General features: G+C 35.8%; 1 protein-coding gene across 4 annotated transcripts in view; it reads right to left on the bottom strand.

Annotated features, from left to right (window-relative positions):
* The window catches only part of SK (small conductance calcium-activated potassium channel), a 570,542-nt gene that overhangs the window by 64,881 nt on the left and 484,285 nt on the right, over nucleotides 1-21,376 (bottom strand). For all 4 annotated transcript variants that reach the window (XM_089094647.1, XM_089094648.1, XM_089094645.1 and 1 more), the window contains one exon: nucleotides 5,180-5,307. In XM_089094647.1, coding sequence (XP_088950773.1) covers nucleotides 5,180-5,307 — 128 coding nt within the window. The remainder of the gene's footprint in view (nucleotides 1-5,179; nucleotides 5,308-21,376) is intronic.

Genomic DNA, 21,376 nt, shown 5'->3' with positions numbered 1-21,376 from the left:
TGAAATATTAAAAAAAAATTGTCTTTGGGAACGGACAACTTAAAAATTTGAAATAACCCCTTATTAAGTGCCATATACTACGAATCTACAGGGAAAAAGAAACAAATTTTGTTTCAATCTTTTTGGACTAGCTGGTTTTTTACGGTAAGATTAAAACCCTTTCGGTTCAACCTTTATATGCAAAATTAAAGAAATATTTTCTAGTCCCAAAAAAGTTTTAGACAAATTTTGGTGGTTTTCTATGTAAGTGTCAAATAAACAGCGTTTTAAAAGGATTGGCACTTTTAATTTTGAAAATAATCCTCAGAAGTGCAGGAAGGGGGTAAGTTGTTTTCCGCCGCCTGAACTAGACGGATGTTTTAACTGTATGTGAATTTACAATTAACAACTTTTTGACGAACAAATGCTTAACCTACTTTCTGGCTTGCTCTTTCGAAAAAATAAAAAAAAACAAGTTTTTTTTTAACTGAAAGTAAGGAGCGACATTAAAACTTAAAACGAACAGAAACTATTCCGTATATGAAAGGGGTTGCCCCCTCCTCAAACCCTCACTTTTTACGCTTAAGTTTTTATTGTTTTAAAACACAAAGGTGTCAGACAGAGTCAAACTCTGTTTGACTTTAGCGTAAAAAACTTTAGCGTAAAAAGCAAAACAATGAGTAGGGGGCGAACCCAATCATACACGTATTAATTTCTGTTCGTTTTAAATTTTGATGTTGCTCCTTACTTTCAGTTGAAAAAATTATCTTTTTTTATTATTTAATATCTGGTCGTTTTTTAAAATAATACTGGGAAACCAGGCACCCCCTTCATAGCAATGTCCCTTCCCCCATGAAAACTTCCTTCATGGAAAGATCTTCCCACATAACACCCGAAATTTGATGGTGATACGCTGAATCTGGTGGTGTGATTTTTATTAAGGTTCTATGACTTTTAGGGGATGTTTCCCCCCTTTTTCGAAAATAAGGTAAATTTTCTCAGTCGCGTAACTTCCTCATAATGGACCAGTATGCATATGCGGTTCAAGGGGGAGACAGAGAGGGCACTTGCCTAGGGTACAGAAATTTTAGGGGCACAATATTTTAAATCAATAATCGAACGGTTATAGTCATTTTGTAATTTTTGAAATTTTATTTTTATTAGAATAACGTAGGAATACAATTTCGTTAATAAATGAATGTTTTCTAAAATTTGGCCTGAAATTTTTGGGAGACAGCGGGGGGGGGGGGGAGTCTAATCAAGATTTTGCCCCTGGTGCAAGAGAGGCCAGAACTACCAATACCCTATGCAGATCTATTTATCATATTTTTTCATTTTCCTCCTACCCTCTCACCCATATTACAAGGACTGGCTGATGCTTGTTTTCATATACAAAATTAAAAAATATAGCAAGAAATAAAAACTCAAAATTCCTTGTCTCTGTCTGAACAGAAAACCGGAAGTACTTATTTAACGTCTTTTCTCTTTCTAGGATGTCACGATTTAGGATACTATTGATGTTTGTGATTTCCTTAACATGACTCTTGGTCTCAATCCTTGGAATAGCACTTTGTTCTATGAGAATACATAATTGTCTTCCACTGAAAGCAAAACTGCTCGTATATAAGGGAGTCGTCATGCACTTCTTCCTTTTCTTTATCACTTTCTATAATCGTTTTTATGATGTCAAATTCAACTTCCTTTTTAGTGGACAGTTTTCTATGAGACGCAGTTATCCGAAAGTAAAGAAGAAACGCTCAAACCACAGCTAATGTCAACCTAGCAAATTTACCAACACTGACATTTCCTTGAAAGGACAAACATATTCTGCCGTCTATTTTTCTATAGTGTAAATGTGAACATTGCAGAGATTAATCAAACAGTTCGTGGTAACGAACTGTAAGTAAGGAGCAACGCGGCTCAATAGCAATCGAAACTCTACAAACTTGAATTGTGATACTAATAGATACATAAAAAAAAAAAAAATTTATGCTGATTTTGGATATATAAGTTTGATCAAGTTTAGCATTACACATTAAAAGTTACGAGCCTGAGAAAATTTACCTTATTTTCAGAAAAAGGGGAAACACCCCCACTCCCGCCAAGTATCACAGAATCTTATTGAAAATCACACCATCAGATTCAGCGTATCAGTTAACCATACTGCAGAGGTTTCAAGCTCCTATCTGCAAAAATGTGGAATTTTGCATTCTTTGCCAGAAGAAAGATCACCGATGCGTGTTTATCTGTTTTTTTCCCCCAGGGGTGATCATATCAACCCAGTGGTTCTATGTTGTCGCGAGAGGGCTCATTTGGACGGAAATTAAAAGTTCTAGTGCCCTTTTAAGTCACCAAAAAAATTGGAGGCAAACTAGGCCCCCTCCCACGCTCATTTTTTCTCAAAGCCACCGGATCAAAATCTTGAGATATCCATTTTGTTCAGCATAGTCGAAAAATCTAATAACTATATCTTTCACGACGACTTAATCCCCCAGCGTCCCCGGGGGAAGGGCTGCAAGTTATAAACTTTTCCCATTGTTTACATATATTATTGGTTATTGGGAAGTATACAGACGTTTTCAGGGGGAATTTTTTCTGGTGGGGAGGGTTCGGAGGATGTGGATTACGTGGAAGGATCTCTCCATGGAGTAATTTTTCATGGGGGAAGAAAATTTTAATGAAGATTTCCCAGCATTATTTAAAAAAAATATCAGAAATTAAATAAAAAAAAAGTTTTTTCAACTGAAAATAAGGAGCAACATTAAAACTTAAACCGAACGGAAAATATTACGTATATAAAAGGGGTTGTCTCTCCTCAATAGCTCACTCTTACGCTAAAGTTTTTTTTTAACTACAAAAAAAGAGGTTATTATTCTAATTAAACAGCCTTTGTGATTCAGGAGTCATTCCTAAATAAATGGAATAAAAATCAAATTTAGGTTTGATTTTATAAGGTTATTATAAAAAAGTAAAACTAATATGCAAATTTCGTTTTAATTATTCAAGTACGGTGAGCCAAATTTAAAACCTGCATTAATTCAAAAACGTTCAGAAACTTAATAAAAAAACAGTTTATCAACTGAAAGTAAGGAGCGATATTATAACTTAAAATGAACAGAAATTATTCCGTATATGAAACGGACAGTCCCCTCTTCAACGCCCTGTTCTTTGCACTAAAGTTTGACTTTTTCTCACAGCTCTACTTTTTAAAACAATAAAAAACTTTAGTGTAAAGAGTGGGGCGTTGTGGAGGGAACAGCCCCTTTCATACACGGAATAATCTCGGCCCGTTTTAAATTCTAATGTCGCTCCTTACTTTCAGTTAAAAAAAGTATTTTTTTTTATTTAACGTCGTTTAAAGAGTAAAGTGTGCTAAATAGTCCACGATGTTACAGTATGGTTTTTTTTTAACGATGTATTAAAAGCACAATCGTGGAAAAGTGAAAAATTAGAATCTTTGTTTTTCATTTGATAAGTATACACAGAATATTCAGTATGTTTTTTTTACAAGACATTTAGAATATTCAGACATTTTCATTTTTTTAAATATTGCTTTTACAGAATATTTGGGTTAAAATAATAAATAGACTTTAAGAACCTTTTGCCATGAGAAAGGCCTCTTGTACCCCTGTATATTTGAGAAATTGCGTAAAAATACCTTTTGGGTTATTTAACTGCCAAAAAGATCAAAGAATGGCTTTTCTGTATTTGACGTTATCCCCACAAAAAAAAATAATGGGTACATAACTATCTTTTAGCTATGATGAGGCACCAATGTTTCAAAAAACTGTTATTCCTCTCTAGTATTTTGACTATATGTATCTATGGTTAGAAGTCTTGGTTTCAATTTAGGAGAGTTGAAGAAAACGGCTTTGCATCGTTCGGTCTTTATTGATATTAACATGAAATATGCAGTTTTTCGTAAACAAAAATGATTATATTTTAAAATTAGTTTGTTTTAATTACAAAAGGTTTTTAACCCCATTAATTTCCTTTAAAATGAGCCATTGAACAACTCTCTACGATATTCCAGTGCCAAGCTATCTATGGAATATAAATTTTAATATAACTTTACCACGAACTGTTTGATTGCTCCAAAAGTCAAATATCTTTGAAAAGACTGCAGTATGAAAAGACACCAAAAATGCAGTTTTAGTGGAAAAAGAGATTCAGTTTTAAAAATAATTGGTTTTAGTTACAAAAGATTTTAAACCCAATTTATTTCCTTTAAAATGAGCCATTGAACAACTCTCTACGATGCACCAGTGCCAAGCTATCTGTGGAAAAGAAGAGAGAGAGAGAGAGAGAGAGAGAGAGAGAGAGAGAGAGAGAGAGAGAGAGAGAGAGACAAAAAGATGCCGTTTAGGCAGAATGCTGTAGTAGCTGCCACTTTTCTTGATTTTCAAGCCAATATATTTTGCTTGCTGTTCAAGCCAAGAGAAAGAAAGTTTCCTATACAGGGGTTGCAGACATGGCGGTTCTAATGGTGTACTTTTTGTTTTGATCTGACTCTATATATGCAGTTATGGGTTATTATATTTCTTAACATTGGACGTGATCGTCTCTTACTAGGTTGCTAGCTACCGCTGCAACCCGGATAGCATGTTCTTATTTATCAAGGTTTATATGAGCTTGTCATTTCGTCTTTGGATTTCCATCCGTTTCAGTTTTAACCTACAATATAAATTTATTTGTACTAAATTTAGGCTTTCACACCGCTCAAGGCCCAGTAACTGAACCGGTAATGAGGGGTACCCTTGGCCTCCGAGCAGTTCATTTTTTTTTCTTGATATGACGTTGACTCTAAAAAGGCGTAATATGTTTATTATCCTTTTTTTAGACATGTCTACTAAACATCACTTCACATTTGCACTATTTAAGCAATACACAACTGTTGAGCCGCATGTGGAACATTTTTTCTCGTCATTGATATTTAGCAACTGTTGAACATTTTAGAGCTAATAGTTATGTATCTTGAAATTGTTGTGCACATTTGGCAGCGGCATTGGCCTTGGTCATCACATTTGACCTTAGAAGCGTCACAAGGACACAACAGCCATAAAACATTCTTTGGCACCACGTGAGCTGTTTTGTCAGCGCCAGCAGATGTTTGAAATTGGCTTTTCGTTTTACAAACACTCCTAGTACAGCCAGGGCTAACCCCTGGTAATACGGCGTTTAAAAAGCTGGAAATACTTACGAATATATTGCCATTAGAAATTTCCGCTGGTGAGTCCGAACTTTTCCATGGTTTACCCTTTTAACTAGTTTTGTATGTTTGTAAATAAGCCAAGTTTCTCGCAAAACGTTAGCGGCTGCATTTTTGAGCTAAAAAATGAAATTACATTCAAATTGTACAATACTGACTCGAACAAACACGACCAAAACCACACGAACAAAACCACTAGAACAAAAATCACAACAAACATTAGCAATTAGTCTAAAATTAGGCCATAAGTTGATTTTTTTTTTTTTTAATTGAAAATAAACGCTGTATCTTAACAGTTGATCATTTAAGACGTCGTAAAATAGCTACCGAGACTACTTCGACCTCGTTTTTGGCATAATCTGAATCCACCTTAGAAGTAAAATCATCTTTTAAAAAGGAAGCTAATGGCGATTTTACCTTCCTTCTCAGTTATTTACCTCATGGAACTTTCCTACGTGAGCACATTTATGACTGGCAATCGAAATAGAGTCAAACCAATGCAATGAACTAAAAACGAGCAGAAATGAAGTCAAATAATAACTCAAGGTTATAACGAACAAAAAACCTCCATGAATAAAATAACTGAGACTCAACAGGAACAGAAATTACAATCAATAATCAAGTCAAACTTAAACTTCGCATCATTTGCGCTTGAATTGAATTGAAATGGATCCTGCCTCAGGAGGCTTCTTATACAATAATCACTATATCACTTGGTTCATATACAGCTTTTCCGATTAATATCCTTTGTAAACTTGCATATCAGCTTAAATTCATCAGCTTTACGGCTAACAAAATGTATTTTTAGCATTTTTCCTGTATAACATTAAAAAATCCAAAATTGCCGAGACTTCCAGGAATGAATATCGTATATCATACGGCCATATATTAAACAGTCAGTCCAGTTTAATTAGTGTTTTTGTCAATAAACTTGGTTATTATGGTTTCACTAATTGGTTGTAATAGCGGTGAAGTAATAATATGGTTTCAGTTTTTATTTCGAGCTGTGTGTTTTTATTTGTCATAACACGAACAAGAAAAATAAGGTAATCACTATAATAAACAAGATTACTGAAAAGAACTAATAAAAATAAATTTACTGTTTATTATATAAGGGTATTCATTCAAGGAAACACCAGAAATTTTAGATTTCTTAACGTTGTAAAAGAGAATATGCTTGAACATATTTTGTTTTCAGTAAAGCACAAAAGACGCTCTGGCCCTTAGAAGGTTTAAAGGGCCTTAGCCATACTCCAGTTTGTGGTAATTTCTGTTCGTTTTAAGTTTGACCTAATTATTGATTGTAATTTCTGTTTGTTTGGGTCTTGTTTATGTATTAATAGTGATTTCTATTCGGTTTTAGTTGGAATTATTATTTGAAGTTATTTGTGCTGATCTTTGGTTTAATTCAATTCACTTCTTAAAAAGAGCTTTTCTTGAAAAAGTTATTTTTATAACTAACATCTGATCGTTTTTAATATAAATTGTTTTCAATCGTTAGTAAAACTTTAGATAAATAGTTTTTCAACTCATTTAATAAAGAGAGTTCTGATTTGTTGTTTAAAAACTAAGAATATGACGTTAAGAATCAGTAGACCCAAATTTGTTTCCTGCCTTGGCTTTCAGCCTTTTAGTGTGGTATAAAAAAAAAATGTAATTTTACAAAGGCACCACTTCTAATTTAAGTTCCATTTGGACGTCATGACACCAAGAAAAGGCTCAAATTGTCTGCGTTTAGAAGAAAAACAACAGTGAGAATCTATATATAGAAGCCTGACGCGTGCCCCATACCTTTGTTAAAAAAAAAACAAAGGTTCGGCGATACGTATTTCATAATGACGAAAGATAAGCCGAGATGTAACGAACCAAACAAATTGAAAATGACAGCGATAATGATTGGGTTTAGGATTTTGACATGGATAAGATCCTCAATACCTACCAGACTTTTGAAAATCAAAAATATGGAGTGAATAAATCGTTGGAAGAAAAATAAGTTTTTTTCCCACCACCTGAACAACCAAAAAAAAAAAAAAAAAAACAAAGGTGGTCGTCAATGCCTTCCATACCTTTGAAAATCAAAAACCTGGGCTAGATAAATCGTTGGAATGCAAAGAAGTTTTTGTCTCACCACCAGAAAAATTTAAAGAAACAAAGGTTCGGTGATATGTCTTTCATAATGAAAAATGACAAGCGGAGGCAAAAGTAAAAGGTCAAAAAAAAAAAATATAATTTTACAAAGGCGCCACTTCTAATTTATGGGCAATTTGTACTTCACGAAAAAAACAAAAGATTAAATGTGTCTGCGTTTAGAAGACAAGCGACAGTGAGAATCTATATATAGAAGCCTGCCGTGTGCCGAGTGCTACTATTACTATATGACTATAATATGTTTTTTATGAGGATAATAAACATTTATTGTGTTTTTAAGTTCAGGAGTTTTTGTTATGGAATGAAACTGTGAGATAACTCCAAACGATAAATGTAGAACTTTAAACACAAATTTGCAATAAGAAATCCCTCCCCCCACCCTACCAGCAACACCACTGTCCCTGGTTATCCAAATTTGATCTGCCAACTATCTGGTAAAAGATAATGACTTTGAAAATACTAATTGACTATTTATGGAGGTTTTAAAATAGAGAAAGGATAGGGAATCGCATCAAACCAGTGCCACTCAGAGGAAATTAACAGAGGGTTCAATTGGAACAGTGGTCAAATATGGCTCTGAAGCATGGACGCTCCGAAAAGCGGATGAAGATTTGCTGGATGTTTTCCAGAGAAATTGCCTACGGATTGGTTTGGATACCCTGATGACTGATCGTATTTCAAACAGTAGGCTATGCGAAAAGTGTGGTTCAATCCCACTTTCTAGGGCTAAAATGAAAGAAAGGTTGAGATGGCTAGGGCACGTTCTGTAGATGAAGGATGACAGATTTCCAAAGATTGTCCTTTTCGGCAACCTACTAAACGGAAAGCAGGTTGTCCGTGGTTAGGGCGGGAGGATGTCATAAAAAATGATTTAAAGGAAATGGGAACTTCCTGGGAGAGTGTAAAGGTGGGAGCTTTGAATAGATTGGGATGGAGGAGAAGCACGTGTAGCTGTGTTGGCCTCAGGCGGCTTGGTGCTGAGGCAAATATGAGATTTTGAGTTCTAGCGCCCTTTTTAACTAATAATAAAGATCATGACATCAAAGTTTCTGTTTTTGCCCATTTTTAGTGACAAATTTATAAAATTTTCCCAAATTGGGTGGAATTGTCATCGAAAATTCTCGTCTTTCAGTGGCATATACTTTAAGATGTTGGCGTATTTTGTGCCGTAATGTATGCATAGAGAAAATGTAAAATTAAAATGGGGAAACTTGAAATTTTATTTGGTCAATTGCTGGATTTAGTTGCCATGAATATACTATATTCCAGCTCACTGTCGCCGCACTAGTCTCACCTTCCCCTCAACATCATCACTGTTTGCACAGCTAGCACAGTTAAGTTCGTGTAACAAAAATAATCAAACTTTAGGCGAAAATAATCTATGTTTTTTTTTAAAGAAAAAATAACTTGGTTCTCCATTATATGCCATAAATTGTAATATGTTATTTAAGATCTGTCTTATAACGAGTATTGTCAAATTTTTGGAGATGGTGGCAAGATGGGATAATTTATCCAAACAAAAAAACTATCAAAGAGCGAAAAAATTCAATGAAAAAACAACAAACGAGACTCCGGCCAGTAGGGAGAAAATTGATAAAAACCAAAACAACGCGTATATTTCGCCTGTATCAAAACTAGGCGTCTTCAGCACAAGAGAAACAAAGATAAAATAAAACCAAACTAATACTAAAAACCAATAAAACAACCACCAATAAACTACAATTGTCGCAACTAATCCACTTAGGAAAAAGAAGTTATTCGAGTTACTTCGATGAGAACACCAAAGCAACTTTTTTTTATACAGGCGAAATATTCGCTTTGTTTTAGTTTTTTTTTATCTATTTTCTCTCTACTGGCCGCAGTCTTATTTGTCGTTGTTTCATTGAGTTTTTTCTCTCTTCGATAGTTTTTTTTGTCATGGCTGACTAGTTCGGCTTAAGATCTTTCATTTATCCAAACAAATCCACTGGGAGGGATGAAACCATCTACGGAGAATTCCATTCTTGATTAGGTGATATTTATTCATTACTATTACGCTATTATTTTCTTTTTGCTGTTATAAACTTGATGTCATTATACTTAGTCAAACGTCATTGACAAAATATCGACGGACAAATTACGTCATTATATTTTCTTGACGTAAGTTTTTCTAAGATTATCATTTGACCCTTTTTTAATACAAACAGATAAAAAGAGCAGAATAATTTGATTATTTGGGGCTACATATTTTGGTGTCCAAAGTTTCGATTAGTAGAATAATAAGAAAATACGCTTACAATCCTTCATAATTTCTCTGTCACTGAACAATTGCTATTTATAGGATACAATTCTTCTCTTATAAAGCGTTTAAATATGGAAATTGAAGCAACTAGTATTTTGGAAGAGGCCAAAGGCCTCTTCCAAAAAATTGGAAAATTGGCCGCTGATTTTTGTAAAGAAACAGTAGATACAGCAGGAGCACAAAGTGTCACGGAACATAATATAAATACTCTTGGCGAAGAAATAGCAGTTAATAACATAAACAATTCTGAGAATGTTGACAAACAACGCAACGACGTAAACCAGTCTAGACAAAACCGACGTAGAAAAAAACTTAGGTGTAATAACAAAAAGGAAAACGAAAATTCAGGTAAGGGAACCGATCCATCGGAGAAAGGCAAACAGAAAAATATCCAAAATCAGATAAGCGATCAACATGATCAAGAGAATTTGGTGAAGACAAATCCTCGTAAAGATTTAGAAAGCTTGCCGGAAAAAAAGCGCAACTACCCTGAAAAGGTCCTTTACAGAGGCAGAGCGGGTACAAATAGTGACAACCAAGGGAGGGGGTATATGCGCGGCATAAACAGAGGCAGCGGACAAGCCTTTCACCCTAACATAAATAGAGGCAGTAAGTATGTTGGGGATAGAGGCAGAGGAGGTTCGGACTTTAACAGAGGTAGAGGAATATCTGACTCTAACGGAGGTAGAGGAAGGCCCGGCTACAACAGAGGTAGAGGAACGTCTGACTTTAACAGAGGTAGAGAAAGGCCAAACTTTAACCAAGGCCGAGGAAGGTCAGAGTTTAGGAGAAGCAGCAAGAGAAAAGAATTTAACAATGGCAGTGGAAGGCCGTATTCTAACAGAGGGAGAGGAAGTAGCCATGAGGTATATGGAGGCAGTGCAAGCTATGCTAAAATTAATACTGAATTCAAGGGAGATTCTTTCGATATCAAAGTGAATAACTTCACAAATAGAGACATAAGAAATGGAGAATTCAACAGAGGAAGAGCAAATAGCTATAGTAGGAACGTAGATAGGGAGAATGAGGGGGAGAGACGGAGCTATAATAGAGGAGGTTCCCAAACCGGCAATGTAAGAAATTTCCTTGTCAAGGGCAGAGGAACTAGAGAATTCAACAGTGGCAGAGGAAGGCAAGATTTTCAAAGGGGAAGAGGAAGCAGCTATAATAGGGTCGAGGAAGAGTAAGAACAAGCATTACTATAAAAAAATCTCTAAAGCAAATCCTCAGTTTATCAAAAGATTTGATTTTAAATTAATTGGAAGTATTTGAAATAAATTTTAACGTGAAAAAAGTGAGATATTTAATATTTTTTCAACAAAAAGGATTTACATATGTGGAGTGGTGTGTAGGATGCGTAGCTCCTTTGTATAATGTTATAAATTACACATAGGAATAAGCCTTTGGCCTTTTCTTATGTGGAATAGTAAAGACCAAACAGTAGAAAATCAGGCAGTGGAGTCACTCAAATATGACATCATACGCAGAGCAGCAATTTTTAAAAATATATTGTGTCATATTATCTTGTCAAAAGGTACCCGTGTTACATTATTATGCATGTATAATAATTCAGTTTTGTTGGAATTTGCATTTCATTTTAATATTTCAGTTACTATAGGTTAGAGCTCGTTCTTTACTAAGATTTTTTGTAAAAGGTCATTCTATTTATCGTTTTTTTTTTATTAAAAAAGGCACTAGGACTTTTAAATTCCGTTTAAATGAGCCCTCTCACAACATTCAAGGACTGCTGGATCGATAAGATCACCCCTGGTAAAAAAAAGGCAAATAAACACGCACCCGTGATCTTTCTTCTGGCAATAAAATACCAATTTCCATATTTTTGGAGATAGGGGTTTGAAACCTCTACAATAAGGTCCTTTGATACGCTGAAACTGAAGGTGTGATTTTCATAAAGATTCTATGACTTTTGAGGGATGTTTTCACCTTTTTACGAAAATAGGGCCAATTTTCCCAGCCTCGTTATTTTTGATGAGTAAGACTAAACTTGATAAAACTTAAATATTTAAAATCAGAATAAAAATCTAATTCTTTTGGTGTATCTTTTGATATTAAAATTCCGGTTTTTAGAGTTTCAGCTACTATTGAGACGAGTCGCTCTTACTATATACAGTTCGTTACCACTAACTGTTTGATACTTCAAAAAAGCTTTTTCTTCCTCTTCTTCTTCATCTTGCTCTTGTTCTTTGCTATTTTGGTGAGTTTTCCGGCTTTTCATTGATATCACCCCAAGTCACTTTTTGTTATAAACTTTTACTTTTAAGATTAACGGAAATAATATCTTTGAATCAGTTTGAGTAAATTACACACAAGCAAAAGCCTACGGCTTTTTCTCAATTTGAATACTAAAAGACGAACCAAAGAGAATAAAGCAGCAAAGTCTGTCAAGTATGGCACCCCCCAGGGAAGCAACTTCTAAAAAATATTTGTGTTCTATTATCTTGTCAAAAAATAAGTGTGTGACATCATCATGTATATAATAATTTATTTTAAAATTTCAGTTACTGTGGGCTATAGCCCATCTTTTAATAGAAAAATTTTGTATTGCATAGTTTGTAACCAATGGCTATGACGTCGTTCGTCACATTGTATGTGGAAATACAATTTTTCCTAAAAATTTGATTTAATTTAAAAGATCGTTATTTCTTAATTACAAAAGGCGAGATTTTGGACGCAAAAAATCGGTGTTTCTGCCGTATCCCCTAAAAGCCAGTAATTCACCGCCGAAAAGAAAACTGGACGATATATACTAAGCTTCAAACTTTTGGTTTTCTTTTTTAAGGTTCTTGAATTGTTGTTATCCGTTGTCAAAATAGAGAATCACCATTTGTAATAATTAAGTATAACATAAACTATTTAAAAATAGGGTCCTTCAAAACCTGCATGGCACAGTGAAGAGCGTGTTGAAATTCTTCTTCGAAGGTCTCAGGCTAAATTCCTGGGGCAGGCAATCTTTATACGTTTGCCAATTTAAAGTCTAAAGACAACTTCTATTATTAACCACTACATGATATCTTCTTGACTGACACCATTTATTATCGATGCTTTATGTAATTAATTAAAAAAACTTTTTCTAAAAAATAAGTTTTTCAATGAAAAGTAAAGAACTCCATTAAACAAAAAATGAGCAAAAATAAATTCAAAAAACTACCACAAATCAGTATCGATAAATAAATGAAACCCAAAACGAACAGAAATTACAATAAATAACCGACTAAAACTCAAAACGAGCAGAAATTAGCATAAGTTGGGCTCAAAACCCCAGTAGGAACGCATTATTGACTCTGGACGGAAGTCCATATATGGGCATAGAATCCATCTAAGTTTATTGATCAACGAAGGGGACTAGATTTCTGGAAAATTGGTTGCATAATCGACGGGGAATTCTGTATTGATCTACGAAGGGGACTAGATGTCTGGGAAATTGATTGAATAATCTACGGGGAATTCTAGAATCTAACGGGGAAAGGATCACGTGTCTCTATCTAGGTCAATGAACTTACGTAAGGTTTCACTTACATCACAATTCAGCCTTGAGATTTTGTTTATAATGGACATGCGTTGAGGTTAAATTATCATACCGTCTCAAGACATTATGGAGAGAACATTAAATATTGTTGACTTGGAAGCTTTAGCTACACAGATTTTAATGTGAGTTCTGTTTAGTAAATTTTCTTAGGTTTTTCCAAATAAAATCATTTTTGTAGTCCCCCTCCTACATATTCAAATTCAGGTATACCCCCCCCCCAAAAAAAAAATCTCCACTATTCGATGTTTATAGTCGTTAGAAATCATAAAATACGCTCTTTTTTTTACCGTGTAAACCCCCCACCGTTAACGATTTTAATTATTTCATTGGAAATAATTCCTTTTTCGATAAATATATGTAATTTTTCCACTGACATCCGTCAAGAAGTGTCAACTGACATCCGTCAACTCTTAGGTATTAATATGCCGATCCCCATATGACATTAAGCCGCTAACCTGACTTTATCAGTTCAGTAAACAGGTTAAAACCTTAATTATTGAATCCTGTCAAATGCACATCCGACAGGCTAAATTCTCGTGAATTTGCGCTTAAACATTACAGTGGTTTCACAGAAAAAGATACTTTTTTCCATTCAAATTAGCGATATATCTTTCTACAGTAAATCTTATGAATTGCTAGGGGGAGAGGGGGGGGGGGTAGCTGTTGCTTATGATAAATATTTTCACATAGTAAATGTTTTCCATTTTGAGTACTCAGTGTTTACATGGGGGGAGCGGGGTTAAGAAAAATATACATACCTACCATGAGAAGGTTTATTGAAACGCGGGTCCTTTTAAATGATATAAATTGATACATCCTTTGACCCTAGAGGAATAATCTGCAAATATATGCGTTGCGTCTCTAGACATGTATTTAAATTTTTTCTAAATGGTAAAAATAGGATTTCTATGCTTTTCGGGCTTATTTCCTGCATGGAGTGTATTTAATTTTTTTTCTAAATGGTAAAAATAGGAGCTACTGACTGTCGCGATATATTTCTCGCAAATTTTACTTTTTGCTTTGCTGAAAAGGGGGGAGGGCTTTCTTGGGACAATGAGAGATGCTTTCTAGACAAAATTATGCCTTACAATAAATTCTGTAGAAGGGGGTACTATTTTTTCTTCTGTAAAAAGGGAGTCATTATTTTATACTAAATATTTTCTTCTTTATAAGGACAATTATGAGAAATGCCCCCCTCCATCAAAGAGAGCTAAGGTTAATGATAAAACCCTGTGAGGGCGTCAGTTGTGAAGTATGACACTTGGCCGAGACCCTCCAAACAAGCGATGCCTGGACAAGATCCACACCATCGACCTGCCACGCTGCCTGACCAAGCCACAGTCCAATCCGAGAAGGCTCTAATGCAGCCTTTTAGAAAATTAAAGAGAGAGTGGATGGCTGCTCATAACGCCACTGCTGCACAAGATTATGAGGTCGCCCCCTATCAAGCATTGCCGGGCCCTTCACGACCAATGCAAGACGAGAATGATGTGGCCTCTGCAGCCCTAAACATGTAAACTGCTAATCTAAATGGAAGTTTCTATTTTTTTATTTATCGCTAAGGATTTTTCCCCCAAAGGAAATTTGAAGACAGCACATGCGCTGCTTATTTTTCTGTCTACTAGATAATTCGTTGAGATAGTATATTGAATATTGCAAATTCAATAGCGATGTCATGATTTTCACTATTTTATTGTGTGTGTTTGTGTGTGTGTGTGTGTGTGTGTGTGTGTGGTGTGTGTGTGTGTGTGTGAGCGGCGCATGCGCTGCTTATTTTTTTCTACTAGATAATTCGCTTAGATAGTATAATGAATATTGCAAATTCAATAGCGATGTCAAGATTTTCACTATTATATTGTGTATGTGTGTGTGTTTGTGTGTGTGTGTGTGACCGGCACATGCGCTCCTTATTTTTCTCTCTACTAGATAATTCGCTGAGATAGTATAATATTACCAATTAATGAGTATTAAAATTAAATTTTTTAACTGAAAAATAGTTTCACTATTGTTATGGATATAGAAATAAATACAAGATGTCAGTTTTTTCAAAATTAACCAAATGGTACTATGTGTGCACAGATAGTGCTACTGCTAAGCGTGTTTTAAATGAAATGTAAATAATGATGCAATTTTAAAAATAGGGTGATCTAGACACTTTGAAAATAAGCTATTTTCTTTTATAGACTGGATTGGTTCCATATTCTCTGTCTCCTCCCTCATCAGTTGAAGAAGAAACAAGTCAAGAACTCATTGACGCGCATATGGGGTTTCATGGCATTCAGGACACAAAAACATCAGCTATCGATGATAATGAATGGCACGGTATTGTTAACTCTGATAAAATACCTTCTGATATCGACAATTTTTTAAGTAATTATTTCAATGTAGATAATAGCACAGTTGATCAAGGTAATGTAGCTAGTTCAGTGGGTGACTTACCATTGCTAAGTCCGAATACATTGCAAATTTTACAGGATTTTGCCAATGAATTAACTGAGAACCCTCCCCCCACTGATTTAATAGACATAGTTCCTATTCAATCAAATGAAATCACTTCGATGGATTCTCATAACCCTTTTATTGATCAAAGTGGGGGAGGGGGTGATAATATACAAGAAGGGGAGGGTAATGATATACAATTTACAACACTACCAGAATTTCATCAAAGAAATTCGATATTAAATACAGTAGTCGTTTATACTGCAACCGTTGGGGATCCGTTTAATTCACTTATGGGGGGAATTTTATAATCGACCCTATAGATATTGTTCATGAATATGTAGAAAAAATTCATGCACTTTTAGAAAACCAGATTCAGGTGTGGGGGGGGGGGGTAGGGAATCTATTAAGATTTCAATTGTTTTAAAAATATTTTATTTGAATGAGGGAAAAAGCGAGGTATATGATCATTATGTACACACCGAAATGTTGGTGGTCTATCTTCATTTGGAAAAATATGAAACAGTTTATATGTAGTGGATAGACAACATTATCACGCATCTCGAAAATTATAATGAAAATGGTAGTGGTTCCGTAGTTTTATTTGTTAAAAATTTAAGTGTAAATATATGTAAATTTAAAAAAGACTTTATTTTAAGAGGGGGTGGGCCAGAGTCTATAGTTTTAAAATATAATCCCGATTTAGAAGGATGTCAGGGCGTTCAACGAATCTGTTTCGAAACAGGCCAAAAATGTTTCATGTACGCTCTCCTCATATCGGCTTTCGCACCTCTACAAAAAGAAGCTTCAAAGAAAAATTTGGACTACTGGGCTGTACATGGGAAAGAGGGATCTGATTTTCCACCTGTAGATTTCTCATGTTTAGTGGGAAAATTTCCAGTAACTCTGAGGTCGATTGACATTTTTGAAAAAGCCAATGAACATTTAAATATCGACCTTACTGTACTCGAATATGAAACAAAATTTGAGTAAGGAGCACATTCTTATAAAAAGGGGGTTGTATTCCCAACAAGGGGCCCGTCGATTGAATTGGTGAAGCACTGGGTTGGGTTGTAGTATACACCACCTAGTGAACCCAATTCAATTGGCCATTTCAATCCAATTACGGATATCAGTAGAGTTCTGGAAGGGGGTAAGGAAATGGGGTTATGTTTCTACTGTCCAGCATGCCTGTCTAGATTTCGTATTGATTTAAAGCTACAGAAACACATGAAGCATTGTAGACTTCACGGCTGTCAATCAGTGGAAACAGTTTCGAGTGACAGGGCCATTTTAAGATTTAAAAATTTTCAGAACGCGCTCCTGCAAAGCAATAAAATAAGTTTGGATTGTGAAGCTAGGCTAGTGGATATGAACGACACCCAATTTCCGAATAGAATCAAGGAATATCAAGCTATTTCAGTTTCATATGCCCACGCACAAAGAAACAGCTCTAACATAATGCAATTGTTAGAAATAGTCGAAACATTGGATGAGAATGAGTGCATGATCGAGGCATTAACTAAATTAATTGTCACTGCAAATGGACCTATTTCTCGTTTGAGAAATACTCATTACCCAATGTTGTTTTCCACAGAGGATCGTCTGGTGATTAAAAATAAAAAAATATGTTGGGTTTGTAAGGGGGACACAGAGGACTAAGGGGAAAGGGACTAGGGGGAAAAGAGGGGGGAAGGGGAAAGTCAGAGATCATAATCAACTGTGGCAGGAAATATCGTCAGGGGGTAGTAATTTTCGTGGTGTAGCACATCAATCGCGCAATGTGAATGTCAACCAGCAGTTTTTTATACCCGTTTTGATTCACAATTCAAATTATGATTTAAAATTTATTTTACCGGCTTTGGCACGTATGCACAGGGAGGGAGGGGGAGCAGATAGTCCATGGGTAAATAACTCATTTGCCTACAATATTATCCCCAAATCAGCTGAGAAGCTAGTGCTTCTAGAGTTGAAATGGCAGGTAGTGAATAATGGACATACGTGCTGGAATAAAATCCGGTTTTTAGATTCATATACTTTCTTCCCCAAGGCTTTGAGTCAATTGATTCAAGTGCAGAAAAGCGAAAATTTTGATAGTTTTCCTCTGCTTAAACAGCGCTTTCCAGACAGTGAAATATATGACCTACTGACCTGTAAAGGCATATATGCATATGACTATTACTGTTCTGGCGCTCGGTTAAGTGAGGTAAAACTACCTCCAATTGAAGCTTTCTATAATTCACTTACCAATAGTGAATGCACTGCCGAGGAATATAAATTTGCTAAGAGGGTATCGGATAAGGGTAATTGTAAAAATGGGTGGGATTATTGTAGAATGTACTTGGCCAGTAACATACTAACTCTATTAGATATGGTCTGTAAAAACACAGATCAAATTTATTCAGAGTTTGGACTAGATATTAGCTACTATTTTTCCACAGCTCATTTGGTGATGGACTTGATTCTAAAAATTAGTAGGGAGGAAATAGGGTTGATCACTGATGTGGATCAACACCTTTTTGTAGAAAGATCAATGAGGGGGGGTATACTTTTATGGAGATCGCGTTTTAACAACGGATACAACTAGACAAGACACTGGTCTAAAGTCTAATGCAGTTTTCCTTGACATGAACTCATTGTACGCATCGGCAATGTCTCACTACTCTTTGCCGTGTGGAAATTATAAATAGCTTGAGAATCCTTGTGAGATCCCCGACATTCACACCGTCAAGGACAATGGGCCACAAGGATGGTTATTTGAAATTGACGGGCACATACCATTGGAACTTCACGATTCTGTCAAAGATTTTGTAATTCCTTGTGTCAATAGACCAGTGACCAAGGACTCACTGAACCCATACAATCGATCTATGGTTGATGATATGGGCATGCACTGGACCCCCTCCAAGCAGAAACTGATTGAAGATCTAGACCCAAAACATAGTATTGTTGTTCACCATGTGCTTTTGCGATGGATGGTGAACAATGGTTTCAGGGTCACAAAAATACACAGGGTCCTGCAATTCAATCAGATACCATGCATGAAGACATTTATCGACACCTTTGTCGGTAAACGCTCAATGGCAAAAAGTAAAGTTGAAAAGGAAATATACAAGCTTATTTTAAATTCAGCCTTTGGCAAAACGTGTGAAAGCGTACGAAACAGATAACGTTGTGACGTCGTAACATGCCCCCAAAAATGTGCACGAATTATAGCCGATCCCAATTTTACAACATTCACGAGCATAGAGCCGAACTTGGTTCTTCTACACAGGAAGAAAAGAAATGTTGTACTGAACAAGAATATAGCGGGAGGCAGTTCAGTACTAGAAATTTCCAAAAAGCTCATGTTGGCATTCTTTTACAATGTGTGCAAGGTACAATGGCCAAGGGAAGGGGAGGTTCAAGTTTATTATGGGGACATAGATTCTCTGCTGTTAAAAGTTAAAACCGGGGATTTATTAAATGATTTGGCAAGAAGGGTGCACATCAGCTCGCGGATAGATTTCACTAACTATAATGCGTCCCTCTACCCCGAGTTGGTGAAACGTCAAGCTCCCAATCAACTACTAATGTTAAAATCAGAGACGGGGAGCGATTTAATATCCAATGGGGTGTTCCCCGGTCCTGAAGTTTATTGTGTAGAAACACACAACAAGGATGTAAAGCAGGCGTGTAAAGCGGCGCCTACACACTTCGTAAAAAATAATTTCAACATGAGTGTCTACAAAAACTGTGTAGATAGCTGTCTAGTGCCAAGAGCAATGGTGCTAGCAATTCCATCTCTGCAGTATAGAAACTATACTCTTAGAGTTGAAAAAATGCCATGTCATGTATATCTGACAAGGTCTTTGTGCTCGAGAATGGTGTAAAAGTACTCCCCCACGGCCAATATTGAATTTCAGACCGAGTTGAATGTGTAGACTATCGCAACCAACTCGGTCTGGATAAATTAGCTTAAATACTCAAATAGTACAACCTAACCTAACCTAACCAGCAGCGGCTATTGTATACAAAATTCACGCGCCCTCCGCGCGGTCTCGGGGGGGGGGTCCCGCCAACGGTCGGCCTTCGACCCGTGGCTCCCGCCCGCAGCCGGTCTTCGGCCTGCGGCCCTCGGGGGTGGAGGGTATTCTCATCTTTTAAATTCATAGTCTAGAAATTTCTTCAACTGTGTTGCTATTGCTACTGTTCGTGTTGTAAGTTGTTTATGTCAATAAGTTGAAAATGTTGTTCGTCATGCTATTGTTGTACAAATAGTGTGTGCTATTGCTATTTGTGCTGTATTTTAAGTTGTACAAAATGTGTGTACTATTGTTGTTCTTGCTGTTGTACAAATAGTTTGTACTATTGTTGTTCTTGCTGTGCAAAAAAAAGTTTTTGTCAATAAATGAAATATGTTTTTGTTGTTCTTGTTGCATAAATGGTGTTGTTGTTAATAAATGAAAAATGCTGTTGTTGCTATTTGTGATGTATTTTAAATTGTTTTTGTCAATAAATGAAAAAATATGTTTTTGTTGTTCTTAGGTAGACCTAAGGGAAAATTATTATTTATTCACTAGACAAGTATGGTTTACAGTTAGTTGTAGATCGACTATTCTCAACAGTAGGAGTATGTATCAATCTAAAACACCATTCAGATCGTTTCTGTGTGGGCCGTCAATGTCAGGTTAAACGTTTAGAATGTTTATTAAAAATTCAGAGATGTACGAAAAAGGAATTTTCAGAGAAATCGATACTACTAGCAGACTCATAAAACCATTAATTATTGACTGAGTGTCAAAATTAAAAAGTACTTTTACATAGAAAAAATTCAACTACACAGATATTTCATAGCATCAAAAGGATCTTACAACATTTCACAGAATCGAGAGACTACTATTGCCATCTACAGACCTATAGCTTTAGACGGCAGCACAGTCACTCAGACACATAACTGTAGTGTGAGAGACATGCAAAAAAACAACAGCATCGCGAGACTACTATTGTCATCTTCACACCTATAGCTATAGATGGCAGCACATTCACTCAGACACACGGCTATAGTGTGAGAGACATGCAAAAAGTTAGTTTAATTTAAGGTCACTTATATATATAAACTACGCTGAACAAAATGGCTATCACAAAATTTTGATTGGACGTGTTTCGGGAAATGGTGGGCGTGGAAGGGATGTTAGTCGCTTTCCAATCATTTTCGACAATTAAAAAGGGCACAGCCCCCTCGAATTGCCAATTGAATGAGCACTTTTCGAAGTTTCTACGACAAAGTCTTAGATGCGAAGTGCCCTGCTCTAAAGGAAAAATAATAAATAATACATTGTGCCAACATCGTTCTTATATACCCCCAGGGCATAACTTAAAACTATTGCCCTGAGTGTTGTGGGGGAGTGTCCACATCGAAAATATATCTTCTAACTGGAAATTAACTACGCTGAACAAAATGGCTATCTCAAAATTTTGATTTTATGTGTTTGGAGGAATGATGGGCGTGGGGGGGGCTAGTTGCCCTCCAATCACTTTCGAATATTAAAAAGGGCTCTAGCCACTCCAATTTCCAATCTAATTAGCACTTTTCGAAGTTTCTACGACAACTCCTTTGATACGAAGTGTCCTGGTATGAAAAAAATAATACATTGTGCCAACATCGTTCTTTGCTTAGGCAGCACGATTGCGCTGCCTATGATGTTTTTCTAGCCAAGGATCGGTAAGTGTCTTATATAGGGATATTGGACAATGCGGTTCTAATAGTGTGCTTCGTTTTTTGTTCTGATTC

The sequence above is a fragment of the Artemia sp. Qi Xiang Cuo genome, chromosome 9, assembly GCF_049724085.1.
Source record: "Artemia sp. Qi Xiang Cuo chromosome 9, ASM4972408v1, whole genome shotgun sequence".
In the NCBI taxonomy this organism is placed as follows: domain Eukaryota; kingdom Metazoa; phylum Arthropoda; class Branchiopoda; order Anostraca; family Artemiidae; genus Artemia; species Artemia sp. Qi Xiang Cuo.
Note: the sequence above shows the minus strand (reverse complement) of the source record. Positions and strands in the feature narration are given on the sequence as shown.